Here is a 26,714-nt window from a genome sequence, read left to right on the forward strand (position 1 = left end):
ATTGGTTTAATCTCTCTTCTGTAAATACCCATGGGTTGGATGTGTGTGTGTTCATGATATTGGTGGTTTGATTACAGACTCACTGCCTTGTTCTGGACGAGCTGAACTATTCCAGGCTCTGCTGTTGTGGCTCCCAGTCATATGACTGGGCAGTAATCAAGATAAGATAAGACATTTGTTGTATGTTTAATCCAGTAATTTCAAGGTTTAAGGCATAACATTTATGGAGCGAATTGTTCTAAGTACCATGCCCTTGGTGTTCAGGACTAGTTTATTTTTAACCACTACTGACTATAGTTCCCAGATTAAGGTTTTAGTCACTAGCTGGGGTCGCTGAGGTTCATCTTTTTGAGACTTCAGCATGTGTACATGCTGGTTTTGATTAATGCTGCTGGTAGTTCGTTATTTTCAAACTACCCTAGTTGGCTCACTTGTGGAACTTGTTTTATGTTGGAGAAGCCGTCATTAACTAAAACCTTCTGTTAGATGAATAAATCCATGATATAACAGAGGGTGTGAAGTGAATAATATGAAAAGACCACGAAAATCTAATAGAAAAATTCCTACTATCTCATTATTATCATTATAATATTGTACCTATTTGTGTTTAATGCTCTTCTATCCAGGCATGGAGAAATCACATTGTATCTGGTCAAACGTTTCCTTTTTACATCTAGCTGAGAGCCATTTGAAGGCTGACTGATAGGCTGTTGGAACCAGTAAAGGCTGCCTTGCCCTGTTAGGCATTGGAGTGACCTTCACCTCCTTCATTGTTTGGGGACAAACACTTTTCCTCATGGCTGAGTTAAGAAATAGAGCAGATAGGAGTGGCTGTGTGAACTGTGGGCTTCTATCAAAATCAGCCTCTACAGTCAAGCATACTATTCATGCTAAATTTAACTGTTTCGGCGAAACGTGGTAAAATGTGTTTTGTATTCAAACATGCAGGCGAATGCTAGACTGTCAGTCATGTTTAATTATGTTTCTTTTTCTATGTTGTTTTCTAAGTCTGAATGACGATCTTTTAAATATATCGGTCATGTTAAAGGTGGCTGCAGTATGACAAAACCAGGAGTTTTCCAGAGGTGGGATTTTCAAATGATGCGACTGGATTAGAATTAGTTTTGCATCAAATACTATAAAGTATGTTAAACTAATTAATCATGTCATACCCTGTAGATAGAGTTTACAAGATCAGGAAAACCACAGGACCTCCAATCCACTCTGACACCTCTGACCCCTCCCTAAAAATTTAATTAAATACTTTATAGGATGGAGAACACTGACTTTTATTGTTCTTTTATTGTTTAATGTGCATCACAGAGAAAATAAGAGAATGCAGAGACCCATAGGCTGGATTATTCCTATGGACCTATACATTATTCCTATACAGCCTGTTAATCTGTGTTTCCTGCTTCTCAGAAGTAATACTCATGGTTTGTTTGGTCCAAGGCCCAGGTGGAGGAGAATATAGGTTGGCTGTGTCTGAAAATCCATTTGATAATAGTACACCTACAAGTATTCACAATGATAGTACACTCACAACTATTCACAAGGATAGTACACCTACAAGTATTCACAATGATAGTACACTCACAACTATTCACAAGGATAGTACACCTACAAGTATTCACAATGATAGTACACTCACAACTATTCACAAGGATAGTACACCTACAAGTATTCACAATGATAGTACACCTATAACTATTCACAATGATAGTACACTCACAACTATTCACAATGACAGTAGACCTACAAGGATTCACAAGGATAGTACACCTACAAGTATTCACAATGATAGTACAGCTACAAGTATTCACAATGATAGTACAGCTACAAGTATTTACAATGATAGTACACCTACTGTTCACAATGATAGTACACCTACAACTATTCACAATTATAGGACACTCACAAGTATTCACAACGACAGTACACCTACAAGTATTCACAATGACTGTTTATCTACAACTATACACAATGATAGTACACCTACAAGTATTCACAGTGATAGTACACCTACAACTATTCACAATGATAGTACACCTACAAGTATTCACAATAATTGTTCATCTACAAGTATTCACAATGATAGTACACCTACAAGTATTCACAAGGATATTACATCTACAACTATTCATAATGATTTTACATCTACAAGTATTCACAATGATAGTACACCTACAATTATTCACAGTGATATTACATCTACTGACTTTAACAGTCAGTTAGACAGGTGATCAGTTGTGTGGTCAGTGGTCTTCAGGTGGTCACGTTTCCCAGTCACTTTGTTTTCCGCCCTGTGGACGTGGGCCAGTACAGGGGTGGGAGGGGCTGGTCCTGGGGCAGGCAGCGTGGTCCTGTCCTGCGTGGGGTGGGGCTTATACTGGGGCAGGGAGCTGGTGTGGCCTGGGCCAGACAGGGGGAGGGGCGTGGGGAGGGGTCTGGTCCTGGGTGGGGAGGGGCTTGTCCTGGGGCAGGGGGCAGGGGTGTCCTGGGCCTTGTGGACACAGCGGTGGGCGTGTCCATCACAACGTGTACAGTGGCACCGGTGGACCTCGGGGAAGTAGAGGAGCGGGCTGATGTGTAGCGGGCATCCCGGCACCCGCGCGGCGCGATGCACCAGGGTGTGGGGCATGCAGCCTCGTTGGATCAGGTAACTCCGACCCACACGCCCTTTCACATTGGTGTCCTGACAGAGAGGGTTGGGGTTGGAGGTCAGAGTTCAGGGAAAATGGGTGAAGGGAGAGAGGAGATGGATTAGCTTCTGTTGCTTAAATCTCACCCACGTTTCAGGAGTGTGAAGGTGTGTGTCTAACCTGTGTGTGACAGAAGGTGTGTGAAGGTGTGTGTCTAACTTGTGTGTGACAGAAGGTGTGTGAAGGTGTGTGTCTAACCTGTGTGTGACAGAAGGTGTATGTCTAACCTGTGTGTGACAGAAGGTGTGTGTCTAACCTGTGTGTGACAGAAGGTGTGTGTCTAACCTGTGTGTGACAGAAGGTGTGTGTCTAGCCTGTGTGTGACAGAAGGTGTGTGTCTAACCTGTGTGTGACAGAAGCCGCTGCAGATGGTGGTGTTGATAGTGACACACTGGTTACAGCCGCTCTTCTCTATGTGCAGGGTGTAGTTCTCAGTCATACACCCACACATACCTCCACCCATCAAAACACACAGCAGCAGCCACATCAACACACACATTTTGGGATGCAACACACACACACACACAGACACACACAAAGAGACACACAGAGAGACACACAGAGAGACACACAAACAGAATAAAAGGTGGTATTTAGTTGTCCTGTGACTCTCCCATATAAATGAACTCGAACATCTCGATGGGAAACGCTCTTCTCTCCTCTCTGTGTCAGTGCTTCATTCCTCTTTCATCTCTAGATCTCAGTTCAGAAGGCTCTCTGGGTAATGGTGGAAGGCTCTTGTAGCATCTGGTGCAGTTTAGTCCTTGTAGACTCTGTTGATGTCAAACAGAGGTATCCAGAGGAGTCTGTCAGGGTTTGATATGGTTTTGTAGGCTCAGGTAGTATCTGGTAGTTTCTGATATACTCTGGTAGCATCTGGTAGTGACTGGTAGTTCTGATAGGCTACAGGCTCTGGTGGGGGTCGGTCCGTAACCACACTCCTTTATAGAAGCTCCTAATCCCCCTGGATCCCCTGGTTGTTATCAGCTGCAGCAGACAGCGGACGCCAGGATTCATTCACCGGCCTGGCGCACAGACAACGTGCTCAGCGAGGAACGGGCAGGGGCTGTATGTGTGTGTGTGAGAGTGTGTTTGTGTTGGTGTATGTATATGTTTGTGTTAGTGTATGTGTGTGTGTGTTGGAGTATGTGTGTGTGTTGGTGTATGTGTGTTTGTGTTGGTGTATGTGTGTGTGTGTGTGTGTTAGTGTATGTGTTTGTGTTGGTATATGTGTGTGTGCGTGTGTGTTGGTGATTGTGTGTGTGTTTGTGTTGGTGCATGTGTGTTTGTGTTAGTGTGTGTGTTGGTGTATGTGTGTGTAGGTGTATGTGTGCTTGTGTTGGTGTATGTGTTTGTGTTAGTGTGTGTGTGTATGTGTGTGTGTGTGGTTTACAAGGTGAGTCTGTGGTCACATTGTTGTTAGATAAGAAGGATGTGGCGTTGAGGTTGCTTTCCTGTCTGTCTGACCATCACGCTGATAAAGACTATATTGCCTTAAAACTCTCGGAGGAATTGGATTTCAAGTACAATTATAAAATACACGTTAGTTATACAACCTGCCTTATGCAATGGACGGCCTAAACTACAGTTTGTTGTTTACCCAGGTCACTGCCTATAAACATCAACATCTACTTCCTGGGCTTAGCTTGACATGATCTGGGTCTTCATGATGAAACGTGTATTACAAAGGACATGAACTGTCTGTGCGTATGTGTTTGTATGAAAGTGAGTACTGGTTTAATTGAAAATGGTTTTGTCCACTCATAAAATATCTATGAGAAGGGGAGTGGACAGGTAAATATGTTTGTCCACTACCCATAAAATATCTATGAGAAGGGGAGTGGACAGGTAAATATGTTTGTCCACTACCCATAAAATATCTATGAGAAGGGGAGTGGACAGGTAAATATGTTTGTCCACTACCCATAAAATATCTATGAGAAGGGGAGTGGACAGGTAAATATGTTTGTCCACTACCCATAAAATATCTATGAGATATATCTGATCTGAGTCCTCTCAGGCACTGATCAGTCCACGTTGCCATCTGGGGGCCTTAGGGACTCAAAATCACCTGGAATTGGTTGTTCTTTCCCCTTTCATATGGAGGGTTCAGTTGATGGTTCAGTATAACATCACAATCTATTCTTCTCCAGGCACCGTCTGGTTTGGGTTAACAAGCCAGCAGGGAAGAGCATGGACCTGTCTGTCTCTCTGTCTGTATGGTTAAAGTCAGCCAGCAGGGTAGAGTATGGACCTGTCTGTCTGTATGGTTAAAGTCAGCCAGCAGGGTAGAGTATGGACCTGTCTGTCTGTATGGTTAAAGTCAGCCAGCAGTGTAGAGTATGGACCTGTCTGTCTGTATGGTTAAAGTCAGCCAGCAGGGTAGAATATGGACCTGTCTGTCTGTATGGTTAAAGTCAGCCAGCAGGGTAGAGTATGGACCTGTCTTTCTGTGAAGTTAAAGTCTCACATGTTCCTTTCCCATCTCCACGGGAAATGGTGGGTATGCTCAGTGCCTAATCCTTTAAATCTCCCAGGATTCCCCTTATCTCTCAAGCTGCCATGTGACCTCTGAGCCATGCTCACCCAGCTAACAGCCAGACACACCCTCCACCCAGCCAACAGCCAGACACACCCTCCACCCAGCCAAAAGCCAGATACACCCTCCACCCAGCCAACAGCCAGACACACCCTCCACCCAGCCAACAGCCAGACACACCCTCCACCCAGCCAACAGGCAGACACACCTTCCACCCAGCCAACAGGCAGACACACCTTCCACCCAGCCAACAGGCAGACACACCTTCCACCCAGCCAACAGGCAGACACACCTTCCACCCAGCCAACAGGCAGACACACCTTCCACCCAGCCAACAGCCAGACACACCTTCCACCCAGCCAACAGCCAGACACACCCTCCACCCAGCCAAAAGCCAGATACACCCTCCACCCAGCCAAAAGCCAGATACACCCTCCACCCAGCCAACAGCCAGACACACCCTCCACCTAGCCAACAGGCAGACACACCTTCCACCCAGCCAACAGCCAGACACACCCTCCACCCAGCCAACAGCCAGACACACCCTCCACCCAGCCAACAGGCAGACACACCTTCCACCCAGCCAACAGGCAGACACACCTTCCACCCAGCCAACAGGCAGACACACCTTCCACCCAGCCAACAGCCAGACACACCTTCCACCCAGCCAACAGGCAGACACACCTTCCACCCAGCCAACAGGAAGACACACCCTCACAACAGCCAGACACACCCTCCACCCTCACAACAGCCAGACACACCCTCAACCCTCACAACTGCCAGACACACCCTCAACCCAGCCAACAGCCAGACACACCCTCCACCCTCACAACAGCCAGACACACCCTCCACCTTCACAACTGCCAGACACACCCTCAACCCAGCCAACAGCCAGACACACCCTCCACCCTCACAACAGCCAGACACACCCTCCACCTTCACAACTGCCAGACACACCCTCAACCCAGCCAACAGCCAGACACACCCTCCACCTTCACAACTGCCAGACACACCCTCAACCCAGCCAACAGCCAGACACACCTTCAACCCTCACAACAGCCAGACACACCTTCAACCCTCACAACAGCCAGACACACCCTCAACCCAGCCAACTGCCAGATACACCCTCCACCTTCACAACAGCCAGACACATCCTCCAGGGGTGGAGGAGGGTAGGGGTGGGCAGCAGGGGGAACTCTACACCCAGAGAACAAGCCCTGTATCTGGGTCAAGGGGAAACATGAGCAGCCTCTTGCTCTGGAGGGCTGCATTGCTAAAGCCTTGCCCTCAACAGTTCACTGAAAGGACTGTGTTTAGGTTGTGTGTGTGTGTGTGTGTGTGTGTGTGTGTGTGTGTGTGTGTGTGTGTGTGTGTGTGTATATGTGTTCAGGGTGGTTGTGTGTGTGTGTGTGTGTGTGTTTGTAACAAATCGTCAGCTAAAGGATATGAGGTTTGACCCCATGATGACCCCATCGGTCCATCCTGGAGAAGCGTGGAACCTGACAAGACATCATCTTAAACATTGATGCATCAGTGAGGATCCATAGCACTGATAGAATCTACTGAGCAGAACAAGTGGCAGTAAATGTCCTGTGTTGGACTGTCTTACAGGGTTGCAAATCACAATTTCCAACCTGACTTTGTGTCTTTGACAATAATTCAATTTGCTCCCCTAGGCAGCAGTGTTGTATAATGTGACTTGGTCAGACAGTTGTATTTATCCAAGGCATTGAGTTAAGTACTGTCAAGGTTGAAGTCAATGTGTAGACCTCTCCTGTCCCTCTCTCCCCATCCCCCTCAATGTGCATGGGGTCAAAATATGTTTGGGTCCTGTCTCAAGCTTACTCATCATAGCTTCTGCTGATTAAAACATGTAAATGATTGGCCTTTTAGTGGAGATGGTATTTTCAGGCATGTGTTTTACTACTGGACCATTTCTGAAGTGCAGCAGCCTTTTAATCTAATTTCATTCCTGCCTGAAGGAAGTGTTATGCCAAGAACAAGATGCTTATAATCACATGTGTAATAAAGATTATTTAAAATGTCTGCAAAATAAAACACTTTATTACTTTATCAAAAAATGTCAACCCCACAATTTCCCACAACCAAACTTGGGCTCGCAATCCTGAGGGAAGAGGGGCAGTACAATACACCAGCTTGATGCCAGTGACACCTTGCATGAGTTTGTGGATGAGGCAAGATTCAACTTCACAAAGTGAATAGTAACATTATTGGCCAACATGCATTCGTGGACATCCCTGGCCAACGTGCGTTCGTGGACGTCCCTGGCTAACGTGCGTTCGTGGACGTCCCTGGCAAACATGCGTTCGTGGACGTCCCTGGCCAACGTGTTTTCGTGGACGTCCCCGGCCAACGTGTTTTCGTGGACGTCCCCGGCCAAAATGGGGGAAATGTTACACTTTGTGCAGCCATCTGCAACCATGGACTCCTTCCCCACCATGCTACTGTTGGCCCCTTTAACACTCAACGTCTTCTGACTTTTCTGGATGGCCTACGGGAAGCTCTTTTCCAACATGCCCAAAGAGAAGTTCAGCCTTGTTATGTTGTTGTTTGGGACAACGTACGCTTTTATCATGCGGTTCTGGTCTGGAACTGGTTCATGAATGTGTTCCTCCATGCTGTTCTGGTCTGGAACTGGTTCATGAATGTGTTCCTCCATGCGGTTCTGGTCTGGAACTGGTTCATGAATGTGTTCCTCCATGCTGTTCTGGTCTGGAACTGGTTCATGAATGTGTTCCTCCATGCTGTTCTGGTCTGGAACTGGTTCATGAATGTGTTCCTCAATCCGATAGAGGAGTTCTTCTCAGCATGGCGGTGGAAGGTCTAGGACAGAAATCCCTCCGTACAGAACAACCCTCTCAACCATGGAGGAAGCTTGTGGGGACATTGCTGTCCTGCTAGGGATGGCTCAGGCATTCCAGGACATTTCCCCCCGCTGTTTGGCTAAAGAAAACAGCCTGAGACGTTGATGAAAATCTCTGGCCTGTCCCTGGTCGGAGACGGGATGCAGACGCAAAATATGCTGTTATTGCTGTTACATTACTGTAGCGTATTCTAACTCTCTTACCCAGGTGAATATGCTTTGTTTCTTTCCTGGTTTTCTTAGGCTTCATAGTTTTCCGCAAATTCCATTTTGGCAAATTTGTGTTGGTGACTTACAGTACATTAATGTAACCACTATAGTGACAAGCATGATTGTTCAACAGGCAATTGCAGTAATGTACTGTAGAATGCTTGAATGGAAAATAAACATCCTGTAAGAAGGACACTTGTAGTATTAGTGTAACTGTATGATTCACATCGTATCAAAGCCATGGAGTGGAACATTATATGGACACATGTTAGTAAACCTTTTTTTTGTTCACCACAATCAGCGAAGAAAGTCACTGTCGCACTTCTGCTGGAGATGGAGTACCCTACAAGAGTAAAATACCAGGCAAGCCTAGTTCAGCCGGCCCGCAATAGAAAATGTTGCCACCTTGAAATTCAAACCCAGGTCACCCACATGAAAGGCTGTGTCACGACCACAGAGCTGTATATTTGCCCGGTGTCAGTATATCCTCTTGAGGCTAAAACCGTTCGTAGCTCCGCTTCTCTAACCACTACGCTATTTAAGGTTTACTGAGGCTCTCACTCTCTCAATCTAGAGACATTCGCTCCTCTTGGCCGGCTCAGGCAAAAAATAATAATACTATTAACATCCTGCTCAGTAGGTGGCAGCATTCGACTTTTATTTGGAGGTCTTTCGCCTCAGAAGAAGAAAGGGGACGTAAGAAAATGCGGAAGTAGACGTTGGAAAAGCTTGTTTTGATCGCTATTTTTCCTCGTTAATAAAGTAAAATTAGCTGAATACGCTACTGTATAAAAAAAATGGCTAAACTACAATCGTTTTTTGTGTTTTTAAATAAACGCTTAACAGAGGCTGCTCTTGATATCTTCGTAACAGTCGAGAGAACGGTATTGGAGTACCAGGAAGAGAATGATCGGATGCGAAGTATACTGCAAAAAACACCGGAGATACGGTTGTGTAAAATTGGTTCGTATGACGATCTGCTGATAGCTAGATGTAGCAATGGATTTACTTTTCAGGATTACAATGATTGCCATTTTTAAGGACAGTCTGTAATGTAGACCGTGAGTGTATTAAAAAGTATTCAGACTATCAAAACGAAAAAGCTTGCAAACGATTAAGCTACAGACCTCACGCAAGAAAAGTTACTTTACCGTTTCCAATTTTAAAATGACCCAACACTGTGGGCAGACTAATGCATGGTCAATGTAAATAGTAAAGGACCGTTAATGTAAGGCTTTAATTGGGATTTTGGTCAGGTGGCTGCGATGGCCATTGCAAAAGTTTGTTTCTGTGGTCCGTGAATCATTTTCGTGTGGATGTGGAGGTAGCCTATGTTTTGGATCACTGTTCTGCTGAAAAATCCGACCTCGACCCAGGTTTAGCCTCTTGGCAGCGGTAGACAGGTTTTTGACTAAAATGTCCTGGTACTTAATGGAATCCATGTTGCCATTGATCTTAACAAGGTTTTAATAATTTAACTAATAATGGAGATGGATATTTTAAGGCATGTAGCGATATTTTCATAGCCAATTACTGATTTGTCAAGATCAAGAACCTTTTGTCTCATTTCATTTGTGGTTTCTCTGGGCTTTCCCGTTTTGATGGATGATTAAGGGAGTTTACCTTGTGTGTCACCTCAGACTCAGGTGAACTTTGAAATATAATTTCTTAACTGGACTGAACATCAATTTGATTTTGTTCATAAGATTTTCTTGGGCTGACAATAATTGTGCCATGCATTTTTTTGATAAAACTATTATTTCTTATGAACATTTTTGTTTTTAAATTCACTCAATTAAAGGTAATGTTTTTGTATAAGATCAAGCTAATTAGCAACAATAACCAAAATCATATTTACCTAGAGTGCCAATAATTTGGGAGGGCACTGTAGATCTGAACAAGATGAATGAGAGAGAGAGAGAGAGAGAGAGAGAGATGGTCCGATTCAAACAATATGGAAAAGCAGAAGTAGCCTTTTCAAAATGCTTAAAAAAGTCAGTCAGATTAAAAATAACACTGTCCACAAATAGAAGATTGATGCTGTCATTACAAATTATGAAAAGTCATTGAAATTATATAACTCTACTGTACATACTCTCTGGAATCCACAGATATGTTCTATAGAATCTTTAAATAGTGTAGATATATATTACTGATATACAGTTCTGCTCTCTGTCAGTGTGTGTAATTTGGTGCTAGATGACTACCAGATGCTGACCAAACACTTAACCGGATTTCCTTCTGTCCCTCCATGAGGTGACCTTTAACTACTTTTCATCAGATGCAGATATATTTTTGGGTATTACACTGTGTTTGCCGTATTCAATTTGCGTAGTTTTAAGGTGTCAGTCCTTTTTGAAAACTGTACATTCTTGTTATTTTTTATTGAATTCATGTTTATTTCTATTCTAATGTTATCTACTGAATAATTAACTCTGAACTCTATTTTTTCAGGAATTATTTAAATGTATTTCTTTATGTTCTATATGTGTATAAGGTAACCGCTGCTCCTTCTCTTCAGACTCTGTGTCGTTCTCCGTCTCTGAAGAGGAGGTTCCACCTGAGCGGCAGCAGGAGGACTCAGAAACCACACAAATTAAAGAGGAACCAGAGGAACTCATGATCAGTCAAGAGGAAGAGCAGGATCAAGGGCCCTTTGACAGCAAGGACTCCATATTTACTCCTCCGTGTGTGAAAAGTGAATGTGATCAGTGGGACCCACTTCACAAAGCCATACTAACTGAGTATCCCACTCTCAGTCAGTCCAAAACGTCTAAATTACAGACATTTCATGTGTTTTTAAAAGATTTTTTCACAGTGTCTGCTGCTGTGAAGATTTTTGGGGCAGTTGAGAAAACAGTAGCGGAGTACCAGGAGGAAAATGAGCGCCTGCGGACTCTATTATCTAGAATGGGTTTGTATCTACATCTAATAATATCTACAGTTCAGCTCAACTGTTTTGACTTTCAGGCTTCACAATTTTAAACAATTTAACATCTTTAAAATTTTTACCTCTTCAACTGTTGTCTTGCATATGGTATATTGCCCACTTTAAATGAAGCAGTAGAGGATTCAGCTATACAGGATTTAGGAACTACCTCAGCTTTAACATTTTTGTTTTTTACTGTTGTTTAAAATGGTAGATGAAACTGAAAGAAAAAGAAGGTCACAGAGATCCATGCCAATATATCTGATTGGAAATTGCTCTCACCTCTGCTCCTATTTTCTTTCTCCCAACTCTGAAGAGGAGGTTCCCCCTGAGCAGCAGCCCTGTGAAAAGGAGTGGGGTCCCATTCCAGGGCAGGAGAACCCAGAACCCACACAGATTAAAGATGAACAGGAGGAACTCAGGACCAATCAGGAGGAAGAGCAGGATCGAGGGGTGGAGCCTGATATCATAGAATTCATAATCCCTCCTTCCTATGTGAAAAATGAATGTGATCAGGATGATCCACTCTACTCTCTTCCCCAAGCCCAGACTGTGGAGAACAGAGAGAGGGAATTTAAACCAGGGGATCTCAAAACTTTTCACACTGTAACCCACCTAGAATTACTGGACCTTTCCTGCGACCCCCCAGATAATCTAAACAAAAAGATCTTAAAGCAGAATAAAGAGACTCACAAAGAGAAGTCTTTTAGCTGCGATGACTGTGGGAAACACTTCAGTCAGAAGGGGGCCCTAAATAGGCACATTGTGATTCACACAGGAGAGAAACCATTTAGTTGTGGTGACTGTGGGAAATGCTTCAGTCGGAAAGGCTCTTTGGGAAAGCACATACTGACTCACACAGGAGATAAACCGTTTACCTGTAGCGACTGTGGGAAATGCTTCAGTCGCAAGGAGCACCTAACCTTGCACATACGTACACACACAGGAGAGAAACCATTTAGTTGTGGTGACTGTGGGAAAAACTTCTATCACAGACAGACCCTGAAGCAGCATGAACTGACTCACACAGGAAAGAAGTCTTTCAGCTGTGTTGACTGTGGGAAAAGCTTCAATAACAGACAGACACTAAATCAGCATAAACTTACTCACACAGGAGAGAAATCGTTTAGTTGTGATGACTGTGGGAAATGTTTTAGTCAGAAGGGGACCCTGAAGTCACACACACTCACTCACACAGGAGAGAAACCATTTATTTGTGAAAACTGTGGGAAAAGCTTCAGTCAGAAGCATCACTTGGAGCGACATATGCTAACTCACACAGGAGAGAAAGCATTTAGCTGTGGTGACTGTAAGAAATGCTTCAGTCGCAAGGAGCACCTAGTATTGCATATGCGCACCCACACAGGAGAGAAATCCTTCAGCTATGGTGACTATGGGAAAACTTCTTAGAGGAGAGAGAGAATAAGAACAATAAACAAATTGATAAGCTTAAGGGGCTCATGGACAACCTGATGAAATGTAATGATTAGGGGTCTCATGGACAATCTGGGGACATGTAATGATTAGGGGTCTCGTGGACAATCTGGGGACATGTAATGACTAGGGACAACCTGGGGAGAGTTGATGCAAGAACCCACACCAGATTCCAAGAAGAAGATCAACCATCATGATTTTGGGGCAAGTTCCAATTTTGTGAGTTAAGGATTGGGTCAGATATAAAGCTGGGTATGAACCTGTAAGGGGCTACTGGAGTAAAATACAGTCACACACAAGGATGAGGGGAGTTGGTCAGAAGAGGTATAATGAATGTGGAAACTAACATTTAGGAAGATGAGGTGATGTTGGAGTTAGTGATGGCAATACAAGGCTTCATTTCCATTCTTCTAGCAGCAGGATATTATGCTAGCAGCGCTAACTCAGGTTTTCTTTTTCAAAATAAAAGCCGTCATTGAAATATATAAGGCAATATAGTTAGCAAACTAGTCTGTACATTTTGTTTCATGTCTGTTCCAATATTGTCAGTTTATTAATATTTTACAGGCTATATTGTTAACTATATTGCTGTATACATTTCAGTGATGGCTTTTATTGGGATATAAAAAATATGAGTGCTGCAAGCATAATATCCTGCTGCTAAAATAACGCTAATGAAGCGTTTGGCCATCACAAGTTGGAGTATAAAGGGAATGTCAGAGACAAAAGGTGTTTCATGTTCAGGAGCTGTGATGGATTTACATTTGTGTGTTGTTTATCCATTTGTATTCTTATAATCAAAGCTTGATTTTTATGTTCTAACATTTATTTATTTACCTATTGGTGGTCTGTGAATATATTTATGAGCAGCGTGGGGTTAAGAGGTCATGTACTCTTGTAGTCTTCAGTCGGCACAGCCAGAAGAGGACTGGCCAGCTTCTTTCTAGGTTTCTAGCCCGACCAGGGAGCTTTTCTTAGCCACTGTGCTCTAAGGTTTTCCATCCATCCATCTTCTACCGCTTATCCGGGGCCGGGTCGCGGGGGCAGCAGTCTAAGCAGGGATGCCCAGACTTCCCTCTCCCCAGACACTTCCTCTAGCTCTTCCGGGGGGACACCGAGGCGTTCCCAGGCCAGCCGGGAGACATAGTCCCTCCAGCGTGTCCTAGGTCTTCCCCGGGGTCTCCTCCCGGTGGGATGGGACCGGAACACCTTCCCAGGAAGGCGTTCCGGAGGCATCCGAAAAAGATGCCCAAGCCACCTCAGCTGACCCCTCTCGATGTGGAGGAGCAACGGCTCTACTCTGAGCTCCTCCCGGGTGACCGAGCTTCTCACCCTATCTCTAAGGGATCGCCCAGCCACCCTGCGGAGAAAACTCATTTCGGCCGCCTGTATCCGGGATCTTGTCCTTTCGGTCATGACCCAAAGCTCATGACCATAGGTGAGAGTAGGAGTCATTGTTTATTCCTTGTGATATTGGGCCGGGTCTCTATTACCAGTTTGAGACATCTGCTGATATGAAAGAGGGCTTTATAAAATGCATGTTATACATTAGATATGTGGGACTTAATTCAGCTTGAGACAGGGAGAACAGAATTTAAGTTTTATATGTAAGATCCGCTTTCTTGTTATTCAAATGTAATGTTCTCATGTGTTGAAATAACTGTCTATTGTGAAGTCAGGGACAAAATGCCAGAAATATCATATGCAGTAAATCTGCCACTATGTTCTTAATACATTGTCTATAAAAGGTATTCACCCCTTGGACTTCTCCATCTTTAATGTTTTTACATTCCCTAGAATAGTTCAATGAGAAATGTATGTAGGAAGACAGGAGACTAAGCTGGTTTTCAGGCTTTGCAGAGATTAGGCTGAAACATCTACCAGTGTTGAAGAGACCAGCTTTCTGCCGGGACACAACCCAATAACTGCTTCATCAACAGGTTGCAAAAGTTCTCTCAGCCTTCCCATTCCTAAGTAGTGAACAAGTTAAGATTGATAATATCTCTAACCAGAATCTCAATTAACATACATATAGCTGCCAAACCTTTAGTTTCATTCTTACTGCATAGATGTCGTGTGCCATGTCACAAGAATTTCATTTTTCAGAATGACGCTGTGTTGTTTGGTGCATTTGATCAATAAACTCTCAACTTGAACCATCCTTCTTTCCCTGAGGGATGGGACGATGTTAGAATGCTCGCTTGTTTTTTCTTCCACTTCTCTACTGCTGCTCCTTGTCTATTGTATGTCTCCTTGCTGTTACAAACCATAAATCTCAGGAGTAAAGCTATTTCTAATACCTGTAATGCAATTGTATCCAATATTTACATACTACACTGAACAAAATTATAAACACTTTTGTTTTTGCCCCCATTTATCATGAGCTGAACTCAAAGATCTAAGACTTTCTCTATGTACACAAAAGGCCTATTTCTCTTAAATATTGTTCACAAATCTGTCTAAATCTGTGTTAGTGAGAACTTCTCCTTTGCAGAGATAATCCATCCACCTCACAGGTGTGGCATATCAAGATGCTGATTAGCCACCATAATTATTGCACAGGTGTGCCTTAGTATCTGGTGATCACACCAGATACTGACTGGTTTTCCGACCACCCCAATACAGTGAAACTGCACATTTTAGAGTGGCCTTTTATTGTGGCCAGCCTAAGGCACACCTGTGCAATAATCATGCTGTCTAATCAGCATCTTGATATGCCACACCTGTTTTGTTTTACTACTGTTTTGTTCAGTGTAGTATGTAAATATTGGATACAATTGCATTACAGGTATTAGAAATAGCTTTACTCCTGAGATTTAAGGTTTGTAACAGCAAGGAGACATACAATAGACAAGAAGCAGCAGTAGAGAAGTGGAAGAAAAAACAAGCGAGCATTCTAACATCGTCCCATCCCTCAGGGAAAGAAGGATGGTTCAAGTTGAGAGTTTATTGATCAAATGCACCAAACAACACAGCGTCATTCTGAAAAATGAAATTCTTGTGACATTGCACACGACATCTATGCAGTAAGAATGAAACTAAAGGTTTGGCAGCTATATGTATGTTAATTGAGATTCTGGTTAGAGATGTTATCAATCTTAACTTGTTCACTAATAGGAATGGGAAGGCTGAGAGTTGTGTGTTGCATTTATAATTTTGTTCAGTGTATATACATTTTTACTTTAATTAGTTAACTCATTGAAATAATCTTTAAACACTTAAGATCCTGTTCCACCATTATCTTTAGGGAATTATTTTAATTTCAGCTACAAAATTATGGTTGTTTCTGGAGAAAAAAAGGAAATTAATGGATCCTTTCAACCGTGCAATTCGTTCATTTCTAACCACAGCCTATCCACTAAACCTGAAGAGGTTACATAACAACTGGACTAGTAATAGTAGGTAAAGAATAAATACTAGTTGATTTCCAGGAAATAAGCGTCTAATAAATGACTAGCATGTATGTTTAGTGATGCTAAATTCACCGGGGGTCGCTGTGTTTTGATTAAGTGGTTATTCTGCGGTTACGAAAAGAAGACAATACGGAAGTGAAAGTGTGGTTCTTTCCGGTTCTTTTGTGGTTTCTGCAATCACGGCATGTCGTCCGTTTTGCATCTCGTTGGGCATGGCTTATACCTAGGTATAGTGCACGCTGAGGCGAGCTCATTGCTCCTCGTTTACTACTGTTGTTTATTCTTTGGTTTTTAAGGCCAGGTGTTTTGTAAAAGCACTTTGTGACAACTGCTGATGTAAAAAGGGCTTTATAAATAAATGTGATTTATTAATGTACGAGTTTTTTTTTTTTACCAGAGGATAAAAAAAGTAGCGATGGTGTTAAGTTGTTAAATGTATAGCTATAGCCAGATTTAGCCAGCTTTGATAGAATATAAAAGTAATATGCTACCAAAAATATGTAGCAAAATGATATACATTTGATATACCACATCACTCACATGAAAATGTTTTGTATGATTTCTAAATTAAATCTACATCTTTAACTATGTGTTATTGGTGTATCTCTGTTGCTGCCATATAAAATACCGTTACGCTGACGAGAATGGAACATGCGCACTTAGTTAGGTTCCGCCCTCGCGTGAAATGTTGTGTTTTTAGAGGGATCCGTTGTTTTATTTGTGATCACCATTTTTTCCTAGTTGACGAAGCCAACCCAAATACATCATCAATCAAACCCTTTATAACTAGAACCATGATCTATCTGTGGACATATTAGCTGCATATCCAACTCATAATTAACTGAAATGGCTGAACTCCTATCGTTTCGTGTGTTTTTAAATAAGCGCTTATCCGCGGTTGCTTTTGAGATTTTCGGGGCAGTTGAGAAAACGGTAGCGGAGTACATTAAAGACAATGATCAGCTACAAAGAAAGCTGCGGGTCACCCCGCAGATGCATCAATGTAGGAACGGTGCGTATGGAGATCTACTGATTGCTACTTATAGAGCAATTGACATACAAACTGTTGACTGGGTACCCATCTGTTTTATCATAATGTGGTTATATTCAGTTATATATTAAATTCTTCAAATGATACATGAGTTCAAAAAGCACCTATTGATGAAATCTAAATCATTTTAGGGATTCTGTATATGGACGGTTGTAAAAAGCACGTCCTTTGTGCTCGTTTTGATCTTCGGCCGAAACGCTTGAAAAGTCATTCATTTAATACGTACCAAGTATACAGGTGCATCAAAATTTTCCTTCCGTAATTCAATTCCAAAATTGACACCATATCAATTTTTTTGGGGGGGGGGGTGCCATTCCATCTATCAGATGTAACCCAGAGCTAGCACACCTGAATCAACTAATTAACAAGCCCTTACCTGCTGAATCAGGAGCTAATTCAGGACTAAAAGTAAATTGTGAGATGGCAGGGGGGGTCCCCAGGAGGGGGTTGAAGACCTATGATCTAGATTCATTACACATGAAGTGAAACATTTCAAGCCTTTTGTTTCAATCTTGATGATTATGGCTTACAACTCTTGGAAATCAAAAATTCTGTTTCTCAAAATATTAGAATAAAACAATTATAGGCTTAATACAGAAATGTGGACCTGAGAAGGAATCTCATCAGCTAACTCAAAATCACTTGCAAAGGTTTCTTAAGTATGTTAATTTATGCGCTCAATACTTGGTTGGGGCTTCTTTTGCACGAATTACTCCGTCAGTGCTGCGTGGCATGGAGGCAATCAGCTTGTGGCCCTGCTGAGGTGTTATGGAAGCCCAGGTTGCTTTGATAGGGGCCTTCAGCTTGTCTGATTCTCTATGGGGATCAGGTAGTGATGGGCAGAATGATGCTTTCTGAAACACTGAGAAAATCGAAACATTTGTGCCAAGGCTTTATGGAACTCTCAAAATATTAACTCGACAATTACATCTGCCAGTTAGAAATTAAAATCAAATCAATGTTCATACAGATATACAGCGATCAGCGATAACATTATGACCACTGACAGGGGACTTCAAGCAACATGGATTATGTGCCTCTTCACTCTTCCGACAGACTCTGGTACCTTGATTTCCAAATGAAATGCAACATTTACTTTAATCTAAAGAGAGGACTTTGGACCACTAAGCAGCGGTCCAGTTCTTTTTCACCTTTGCCCAGTTAAGACGTTTCTGATGTTGTGTCTGGTTCAGGAGAGGTTTGACTCTAGGAATGCAACATTTGTAGCCCATTTCCTGGACATGTCTGTGTGTGGTGGCTCTTGATGCACTGACTTTAGCATCAGTCCAGTCCTTGTGAAGCTCCCCCAAGTTCTTGAATTGGCTTTGCTTGACAATCCTCTCAAGGCTGCGGTCATCCCTGTTGCTTGTGCACCTTTTCCTACCACACTTTTCCCTTCCAGTCAACTTTCCATGAATATGCTTTGATACAGCACTCTGTGAACAGCCAGCCCTTTCACCTTCTGTGGCTCACCCTCCTCGTGGGGGGTGTTTATGAGTGTCTTCTGGACAACTGTCAAGTCAGCAGTCTTCCCCATGACTCTGGTTGTGTGTACTGAAGGCTCAGGGAGAAAATTAGCTGATTAGAGCTCTTCTCAGGTCAACAATTTTGTATTGTACATTTTTATTCTAATATTTTGGGGTACTGGATTTTTTATTTCCATGAGCTGTAAGCCACAATCATCAAGATTGAATTATTTCACTTTATGTGTAATGAATCTAGAATATGTGAAGGTGTCACTTTTTGATTTGAATTATGGAAATCTTTTCACAATATTCAAATGTTTTGAGATGCACATGTATGTTTGTCTAGGATATGCAATACAAGTTATTATTACAGGTGGATGGGGACCTTCAGCAGTGACCATGACATCTGCAGACACTAGTTCACTATGTACGTTCTCATAAGATTTGACTTTTATACAACACATCACGTGACTACAAAACCAAAATTACCTTTTTTTTTTAAGTAGCCATTTTTCCATCCACGTTTCCAGAATTTTTAACCCAATCTTTATCCTTTCCCCAATTCAGTTATAGCCAATTGCATCTACAGCCCTTCCTCATCTCAAGTTGATGATTGCAACAAGCTTTCCTCATAGGCATCTGCGTCCAGCCATTCTGCATTTCTCCACACAGCTCTTCCTACTAGGAAGTTGCGCGGGTGATTGGGAGATGCTGTACAATGTTTTTGTTGAGTGAATTAATGCAAATATCTTGACAACTTAGACCATATTCTGTCAACTTACACAAGTATCAAACACCAAGCCAGGGTAGACCAAACAAAACACAGACCTTATTTGCAGTGGTTCTGAGAATCCCCTATGTAAAAAGTGAATGATGGAATAACCTGAAGAGCCACTTTTTTGTTTCGTGTTTTCAGGTAATATCTTTCTGCTGTTCTTGGGTGTTTCATTTTCTTGGATTCCTATGGCAGGCTGCGCCCAGCTTCTCTTGTCTGTGCATTGAACCGGGTTCACGTTACAATGTACTCCCTATTCATGCAATCTTGCTCCGCAACTGGTCAGACAAATGCGCAGTCTATAGCATGTGGGATGAGAACCCATCTCCTGTCAGATATTTCAATACTTTGTCTGAGATATTCTCTCAGCTAGAAACTGCCGGGCATGAGTGTTATCAGTGTTGTTTGCTAGCGATCGTCTCTGTGGGTTTACTCACTCTAGTTCGCTGGCTACGATCCATCGCAGAACCTATCCAGTGAAATGGCTACCGTTTGTTCACTCTCGGGTTGTGTAAGGGTGAATTGGCTTCCATGGACATCTTCTCCTCTCCTTTTCGCCACTCTGCGGGCCCTCCTCTGCATGGTTCATGGTTTTGGCCTCTTCCGCCAGTAGAGTCCGTCAGATGCCTGACTGGACCATTTGGCTGAGTCCTAGTTCACTGGACCAGTTGGCTGAGTCCTGATACACTGGGCCATTTGGCTGAGTCCTGGTTCACTGGGCCAGTTGGCTGAGTTCAGTTTTAACTGGGTCAGTTGACTGAGTCCTGGTACACTGGGCCAGTTGGCTGAATTCTGTTTTAACTGGGCCAGTTGGCTGATTCCTGGTACACTGGGCCATTTAGCGGAGTTCTGTTTTAACTGGACCAGTTGGCTGAGTCCTGGTTCACTGGGCCATTTGGCTGAGTCCTGGTTCACTGGGCCAGTTGGCTGAGTTCTGTTTTAACTGGGTCAGTTGACTGAGTCTTGGTTCACTGGGCCATTTGGCTGAGTCCTGGTTCACTGGGCCATTTGGCTGATTTCTGTTTTAACTGGACCAGTTGGCTGAGTCCTGGTACACTGGACCAGTTGGCTGAGTCCTGGTACACTGGACCAGTTGGCTGAGCCCTGGTTCACTGGGCCATTTGGCTGAGTCCTGGTTCACTGGGCCAGTTAGCTGAGTTCTGTTTTAACTGGACCAGTTGGCTGAGTCCTGGTACACTGGACCAGTTGGCTGAGTCCTTGTACACTGGACCATTTAGCTGAGTTCTGTTTTAACTGGGTCAGTTGGCTGAGTTCTGTTTTAACTGGGTCAGTTGGCTGAGTCCTGGTACACTGGACCAGTTGGCTGAGTCCTGGTTCACTGGGACATTTGGCTGAGTCCTGGTACACTGGGCCAGTTGGCTGAGTCCTGGTTTACTAGGCCAGTTGTCTGACCGCAGAGCAGACAGCAGCAGTCACAGCGTTGCCATCCTCGCGGGGTGCCGGAGGCTTGTTTTCAAGGGCAGCTAAATTGTAGGCTTTCTGCAGCCGTCCTGCTGCAGTTGTGATACAGCCTGTTTGGCAGGCGCGCCAGATCAGGACCGACTACTAGAATGCATCGTCGTGTGTCAGCTAGAGCCAGTTCATCAGACCACCACCTTTTTCTTTCCTTTCCAAAAAAGTTGAAATGGAAGGTTTTAAGCGAGGAACAGAAGGGTTAAAATGACCACACAGCTGCTCAGTGAACATAATTCACCTCTTAAGTCACAATGTGTGAGAGAGTGGGCATGTTGGTTTGGCAGTGAGTAGTTCTCTGCTGCTGTTTCTTCAGAGGAAATGGACCAACAGCAGTGACCACGGAAGCTCCTTTTGGCCCTCCCACTTCTAGCTCTCGCCTAATTAGAAACCTGCAACCCATGTCTTTATTTCAGGTGGGTCTGTTTGAAGTCTGTGGTTTATCAATAAACTCTGCTCCTCCTCTCCAGACTCCCTGCAGTTCTCTGTCTCTGAAGAGGAGGTTCCACCTGAGCGGCGGCTGGATTGGAGCCCCAGTCTGGAGGAGGAGGACCCAGAACCCACACACATTAAAGAGGAACAGGAGGAACTCTGGATAAATCAGGAGGAAGAGCAACTTCCAGGGCCTTTTGATAGCAAGGACTCCATATTTACTCCTCCGTGTGTGAAAAATGAATGTGATCAGTGGGACCCACTTCACAAAGCCATACTAACTGAATGTCCCACTCGATTGAAAACATCTAAATTACAGACATTTAATGTGTTTTTAAATAAGCTTTTAACCACGTCGGCCACTGTGAAGATTTTTGGGGCAGTTGAGAAAATGGTAGCGGAGTACCAGGAGGAAAATGAGCGCCTGCGGACTCTACTGCAGTTCACCCCGGAGATAGAATTATCTAGAATGGGTTTGTATCTGTTTGTTTCCTGTGTGTCCATGTGTGTATGTTGTTCAGGTCTAGTATGTGTGCATATTGTCTTGGCAGTCGAAGCTGTGCTGCCTTGAGGCACGGGTACAGTGTGTTCTGGACAGGAAGTGTCATAGTTCAGTGTGTTCTGGACTGGAAGTGTCATAGTTCAGTGTGTTCTGAACAGGAAGTGTTATAGACAGGAAGTGTCATAGTTCAGTGTGTTCTGAACAGGAAGTGTCATAGTTCAGTGTGTTATAGACAGGAAGTGTCATAGTTCAGTGTGTAATGGACAGGAAGTGTCAAAGTTAAGCATTTTATAGACAGGAAGTGACATAGTTAAGCATGTTATAGACAGAAAGTGTCATAGTTCAGTGTGTAATGGACAGGAAGTGACATATTTCAGCATGTTATAGTTAGTTATGTTAACCTGTTTTCCATTGTACCATGAGGGCATGAGTGAATGACAGGAAATACATAGCTATCTGATGTCAGACTGAATTCGCCACAAAGACCCAATGAATCTAACACATTTCTCTACACTCTGCTCCTCCTCATCAGACTCCCTGCCCTTCTCTGTCTCCGAAGAGAAGGTTCCACCTGAGCGGCAGCAGGATTGGAGCCCCAGTCTGGGGGAGGAGGACCCAGAACCCACACACATTAAAGAGGAACAGGAAGAACTCTGGACAAATCAGGAAGAAGAGCAACTTCCAGGGCCCTTTGATACCAAGGACTCCATATTCACTCTCCCCGGTGTGAAAGGGGACTGTGATCAGGAGGAAGAGCAACGTCCATGGCCTTTTGATACCAAGGACTCCATATTCACTCCACCCGGTGTGAAAGGGGACTGTGATCAGGAAGACCCACTGTGGTCTTTGACTCCTCCCCCAGCCCAGACTGTGGAAAACAGAGAGAGTGAATCTACACCTTTTAACACTGTAACCCAACAAGAGGTACTTGACTCTCCCCGTGACCCACCAGCTAATCAAACCAATGCCTCAAGTCACAGCTCAGAGAGACACTGTTCCAAACCCAGCTTCACATGCAGGAAAGCTCACTGCTGCCGTGACTGTGGTGAATCAGTTCCTATGAAAGCTCACTGCTGCCGTGACTGTGGTGAATCAGTTCCTATGAAAGCTCACTGCTGCCGTGACTGTGGTGAATCAGTTCCTATGAAAGTGGACCTGCGGAGGCATGGGGGTCTCCCTAAAAACAGGCCAGTTGAATGTAGCTTCTGCAAAACACACTACAGCTCCACCTGTAAATTGAAGTCCCATGTCAGACTGTGTCACATGGAGAAACTCTGCACCTGCCCGGTTTGTGGAAAGACAATCAATAGAGGAGGACTGTCCAGGCACATGAAGATCCACACAGGAGAGAAGCCATTTGTTTGTGGTGAATGTGGGAAAAGCTTCCGTCGCAGATCACAACGAAAGCGACATACACTGACTCACACTGGGGATAAATTATTTAGCTGTGGTGACTGTGGGAGAAGTTTTGGTCACAAACAGAACCTAAACCGACATAAAATTACTCACACTGGAGAGAAACCGTTTAGCTGTGGAGAGTGTGGGAAATGCTTCATTCACAGACAGGATCTTGAACGACATAAACTGACTCACACAGGAGAGAAACCATTTAGCTGTGGTGACTGTGGGAAAAGCTTCAGTCTAAAGAGGACACTAACGCAGCATAAAATGACTCACACAGGGGAGAAACCATTTAGCTGTGGTGACTGTGGGAAAAGCTTCAGTCAAAAGGGGACCCTAACAAAGCATAAACTGACTCACACTAAAGCACACCATTTACCTGTGGTGTCTGAAAGTCTTCATAAAAAAAACGACCCTGAAGCAACATAAACTCACCCTGATAGGAGATAAATAATTTGGCTGTGGTGAAAGTATTCTTTTATTTTTCAGTGTTGCATATTAATTTTTAAATCTCTGCTCTCCAATTACTGAGTTACATTGTCAAAACCTTTGTAATTAATTTTTAAGAACACATAATACCTCGGCAGTATTTGAAGATGTACTGTTAGATACATTGCCTTGTAAAAGTATTCAGACCCCTGACCAATGCTCTCATGTTACTGAAATACAAATAGCACATTAAAATGTCTTTTTTTTTTATATTAAATTTTTCAAACTGAATTTTTGCAGGTTGACATTGGTTTTGTTTGGATACATTTGTAAGAAAAATAAAAAACTAGAAATACCAAGCCCCCATTTTACACAGATGAAAGACATTTCCCTGACGAGGAAACATTAATCTTCACTTTTCGTAGCTGATGGGTCCGTGGTTGGTCCCGGGGTGTCGGCCAGGACCCAACAGCAGACAACAACATGAAGTTCACATCAGAATTTGTACGATTTAGATAAATTCAGGCTGTTTGGGTTTGTTCATGAGTGGTGGTTCAAAAACAACAGAGACAGTGTTATTGACATGGCAGTAAGAACAGACCTGTCATACTAGCAACTGACATGGCGGTTGACAAATACATTGTATATAGTAAATACAATGGGGAGAACAAGTATTTGATACACTGCTGATTTTTCAGGTTTTCCTACTTACAAAGTATGTAGAGGTCTGTAATTGTTATCATAGGTACACTTCAACTGTGAGAGACGGAATGTAAAACAAAAATCCAGAAAATCACATTGTATGAATAAATAATAAATAATTAATTTGCATTTTATTGCATGACAAAAGTATTTGATCACCTACCAACTAGTAAGAATTCCGGCTCTCACAGACCTGTTAGTTTTTCTTTAAGAAGCCTGTTCTCCATTCATTACCTGTATTAACTGCACCTGTTTGAACTCATTACCTGTAAAAAAGACACCTGTCTATACACTCAATCAAACAGACTCCAACCGCTCCACAATGGCCAAGATCAGAGAGCTGTGTAAGGACATCAGGGATAAAATTGTAGACCTGCACAAGGCTGGGATGGGCTACAGGACAATAGGCAAGCAGTCTCAAAGAAAACCATTAGGAACACACTACGCTGTCATGGATTAAAATCCTGCAGCGCACGCAAGGTCCCCCTGCTCAAGCCAGCGCATGTCCAGGCTTGTCTGAAGTTTGCCAATGACCATCTGGATGATCCAGGGGAGGAATGGGAGAAGGTCATGTGGTCTGATGAGACAAAAATGTAGCTTTTTGGTCTAAACTCCACTCGCCGTGTTTGGAGGAAGAAGAAGGATGAGTACAACCCCAAGAACACGATCCCAACTGTGAAGCATGGAGGTGGAAACATCATTCTTTGGGGATGCTTTTCTGCAAAGGGGACAGGACGACTGCACCATATTGAGGGGAGGATGGATGGGGCCATGTATCGCGAGATCTTGGCCAACAACCTCCTTCCCTCAGTAAGAGCATTGAAGATGGGTCGTGGCTGGGTCTTCCAGCATGACAACGACCTGAAACACACAGCCAGGGCAACTAAGGAGTGGCTCCGTAAGAAGCATCTCAAGTTCCTGGAGTGGCCTAGCCAGTCCCCAGACCTGAACCCAATAGAAACTCTTTGGAGGGAGCTGAAAGTCTGTTTTGCCCAGCAACAGCCCCCTGCAGTCTGTATGGAGGAGTGGGCCAAAATCCCTGCTGCAGTGTGTGCAAACCTGGTCAAGAACTACAGGAAACGTATGATCTCTGTAATTGCAAATGAAGGTTTCTGTACCAAATATTAAGTTCTGCTTTTCTGATGTATCAAATACATATGTCATGCAATAAAATGTATTACTTAAAAATCATACAATGTGATTTTCTGGATTTTAGTTTTTGATTCCGTCACTCACAGTTGAAGAGTACCTATGACAAAAATGACATGCTTCTACATGCTTTGTAAGTACGAAAACCTGCAAACACAAAATGACAACAACAGTCGATAGAAGACAAAATCACCAACCAATCGAGGGCTGGATTCACATTCTCCGGCATCAGGAGGAACCCAGGGCCCATTGCATCAACGTAAGGTTTGACGATGGGTCTGAGGATTTCATCCCGGGACCTAACAGCAGTCAGGGTACCTTTGGCTCACACGTGGAGGTCTGTGCAAACCTCAAAGGATATGCCTCCCCAGACCATCACTGACCCACCGCCAAACCGGTCATGCTGGATGATGTGGCAGGCAGCACAACTTTCATCACAGCATCTCCAGACTCTCATGTTTGTCGCATGTGCTCAGTGTGAACCTGCTCTCATCTGTGAAGAGAACGGGGCACCAATGGCGGACCTGTCAATTCTGGTGTTCTCTGTTGAATGCCAATCGAGCTGCACGGTGCTGGGCTGTGTGCACAGGTCCCACTAGAATCAGAATCAGAGTTTTATTGCCAAGTAAGTTTCACAACAAACAAGGAATTTGTTCTGGCCATTGGTGCAACAATTAATACAAAAACAATAAGGAAAGTAAAAACAAATAAGAACAGTGGACAGAACATACATATAGTCGATGGAGCATTAATAATTTACTCAAGAAAATATGTTAGTTGCAAGATATTGTCCTGTTGAGGGTTGTGTGTGTATGTGGGGAGGGTTTTCTTTGTACTACTGGACTCTGACACTGCCTTGCAAAAGTCTGATAATAGTTGTTTTCTGTTGCTACAGGTACGTGTCATTTTTACAGTTGTTTCATACTCAAGTCTACCTCGGGGGCCTCATTGCTGCTATCTCTGCATCCCGGTTGCAGATGCTACCTTTCTTCTTCAATTTGCCTTATTTGGATATCTAGAATGCCATTTAGAATACCATACACTATACTTAATACTTACATGTTCTGCCCTCCTCTATTTGCCTTAATTGCACATTTAATATTGTCATTTGTACTGCATTTGCCTTCATTGCACATCTATACAGTTGTGCTCATAAGTTTGCATACCCTGGCAAAAACTGACATTTTGGCATTGATTTAGCTAAATACATTTATTTTATCTCC

At 43.4% G+C, this 26,714-nt stretch overlaps 3 protein-coding genes across 5 annotated transcripts; 2 read left to right on the forward strand and 1 right to left on the reverse strand.

The window, feature by feature from the left end:
- Window positions 1-2,227: 2,227 nt before the first annotated feature.
- LOC114840475 (thyrotropin subunit beta) lies at window positions 2,228-17,523 on the reverse strand. The gene is made up of 3 exons (XM_029124051.2): window positions 17,389-17,523; window positions 3,046-3,155; window positions 2,228-2,695 (listed from the first exon to the last, which is right to left on the reverse strand). Exons 2-3 carry the CDS (start codon window positions 3,151-3,153, stop codon window positions 2,228-2,230), a joined length of 576 nt encoding a protein of 191 aa, XP_028979884.2. The 5' UTR covers window positions 3,154-3,155; window positions 17,389-17,523.
- Window positions 9,022-13,173, forward strand: LOC114840470 (oocyte zinc finger protein XlCOF6-like). The gene is made up of 3 exons (XM_029124000.2): window positions 9,022-9,298; window positions 10,857-11,249; window positions 11,581-13,173. Exons 1-3 carry the CDS (start codon window positions 9,133-9,135, stop codon window positions 12,672-12,674), a joined length of 1,653 nt encoding a protein of 550 aa, XP_028979833.2. The 5' UTR covers window positions 9,022-9,132; the 3' UTR covers window positions 12,675-13,173.
- On the forward strand, window positions 16,826-23,896 carry LOC105028942 (zinc finger protein 2-like). Of its 3 annotated transcripts, XM_034296056.1 has the most exons (4): window positions 16,826-17,123; window positions 21,347-21,781; window positions 22,343-22,855; window positions 22,898-23,896. In XM_034296056.1, exons 1-4 carry the CDS (start codon window positions 16,958-16,960, stop codon window positions 23,638-23,640), a joined length of 1,857 nt encoding a protein of 618 aa, XP_034151947.1. In that variant the 5' UTR covers window positions 16,826-16,957; the 3' UTR covers window positions 23,641-23,896. The 3 variants fall into 3 exon arrangements, with proteins under 3 accessions (XP_034151947.1, XP_028979830.2, XP_028979832.2); XM_029123997.2 differs by having other exon boundaries at window positions 22,343-23,896; XM_029123999.2 differs by lacking the exon at window positions 16,826-17,123 and adding an exon at window positions 18,937-19,055 and having other exon boundaries at window positions 22,343-23,896.
- Window positions 23,897-26,714: the final 2,818 nt, after the last annotated feature.

This window comes from Esox lucius, chromosome 12 (assembly GCF_011004845.1).
Source record: "Esox lucius isolate fEsoLuc1 chromosome 12, fEsoLuc1.pri, whole genome shotgun sequence".
Lineage (NCBI taxonomy): Eukaryota > Metazoa > Chordata > Actinopteri > Esociformes > Esocidae > Esox > Esox lucius.

Excerpts from the sequence above, each read along its gene's own strand:
- LOC114840470 (XM_029124000.2), top strand. The coding sequence starts at position 9,133 with ATGGCTAAACTACAATCGTTTTTTGTGTTTTTAAATAAACGCTTAACA. Across the intron at positions 9,299-10,856 it reads GATACGGTTGTGTAAAATTG|ACTCTGTGTCGTTCTCCGTC; the intron begins GTTCGTATGACG and ends CCTTCTCTTCAG. Across the intron at positions 11,250-11,580 it reads GACTCTATTATCTAGAATGG|AGGAGGTTCCCCCTGAGCAG; the intron begins GTTTGTATCTAC and ends CCAACTCTGAAG.
- LOC105028942 (XM_029123997.2), top strand. The coding sequence starts at position 16,958 with ATGGCTGAACTCCTATCGTTTCGTGTGTTTTTAAATAAGCGCTTATCC. Across the intron at positions 17,124-21,346 it reads GATGCATCAATGTAGGAACG|ACTCCCTGCAGTTCTCTGTC; the intron begins GTGCGTATGGAG and ends CCTCCTCTCCAG. Across the intron at positions 21,782-22,342 it reads GATAGAATTATCTAGAATGG|ACTCCCTGCCCTTCTCTGTC; the intron begins GTTTGTATCTGT and ends CCTCCTCATCAG.
- LOC114840475 (XM_029124051.2), bottom strand. The coding sequence starts at position 3,153 with ATGTGTGGGTGTATGACTGAGAACTACACCCTGCACATAGAGAAGAGC. Across the intron at positions 2,696-3,045 it reads GCGGCTTCTGTCACACACAG|GACACCAATGTGAAAGGGCG; the intron begins GTTAGACACACA and ends CCTCTCTGTCAG.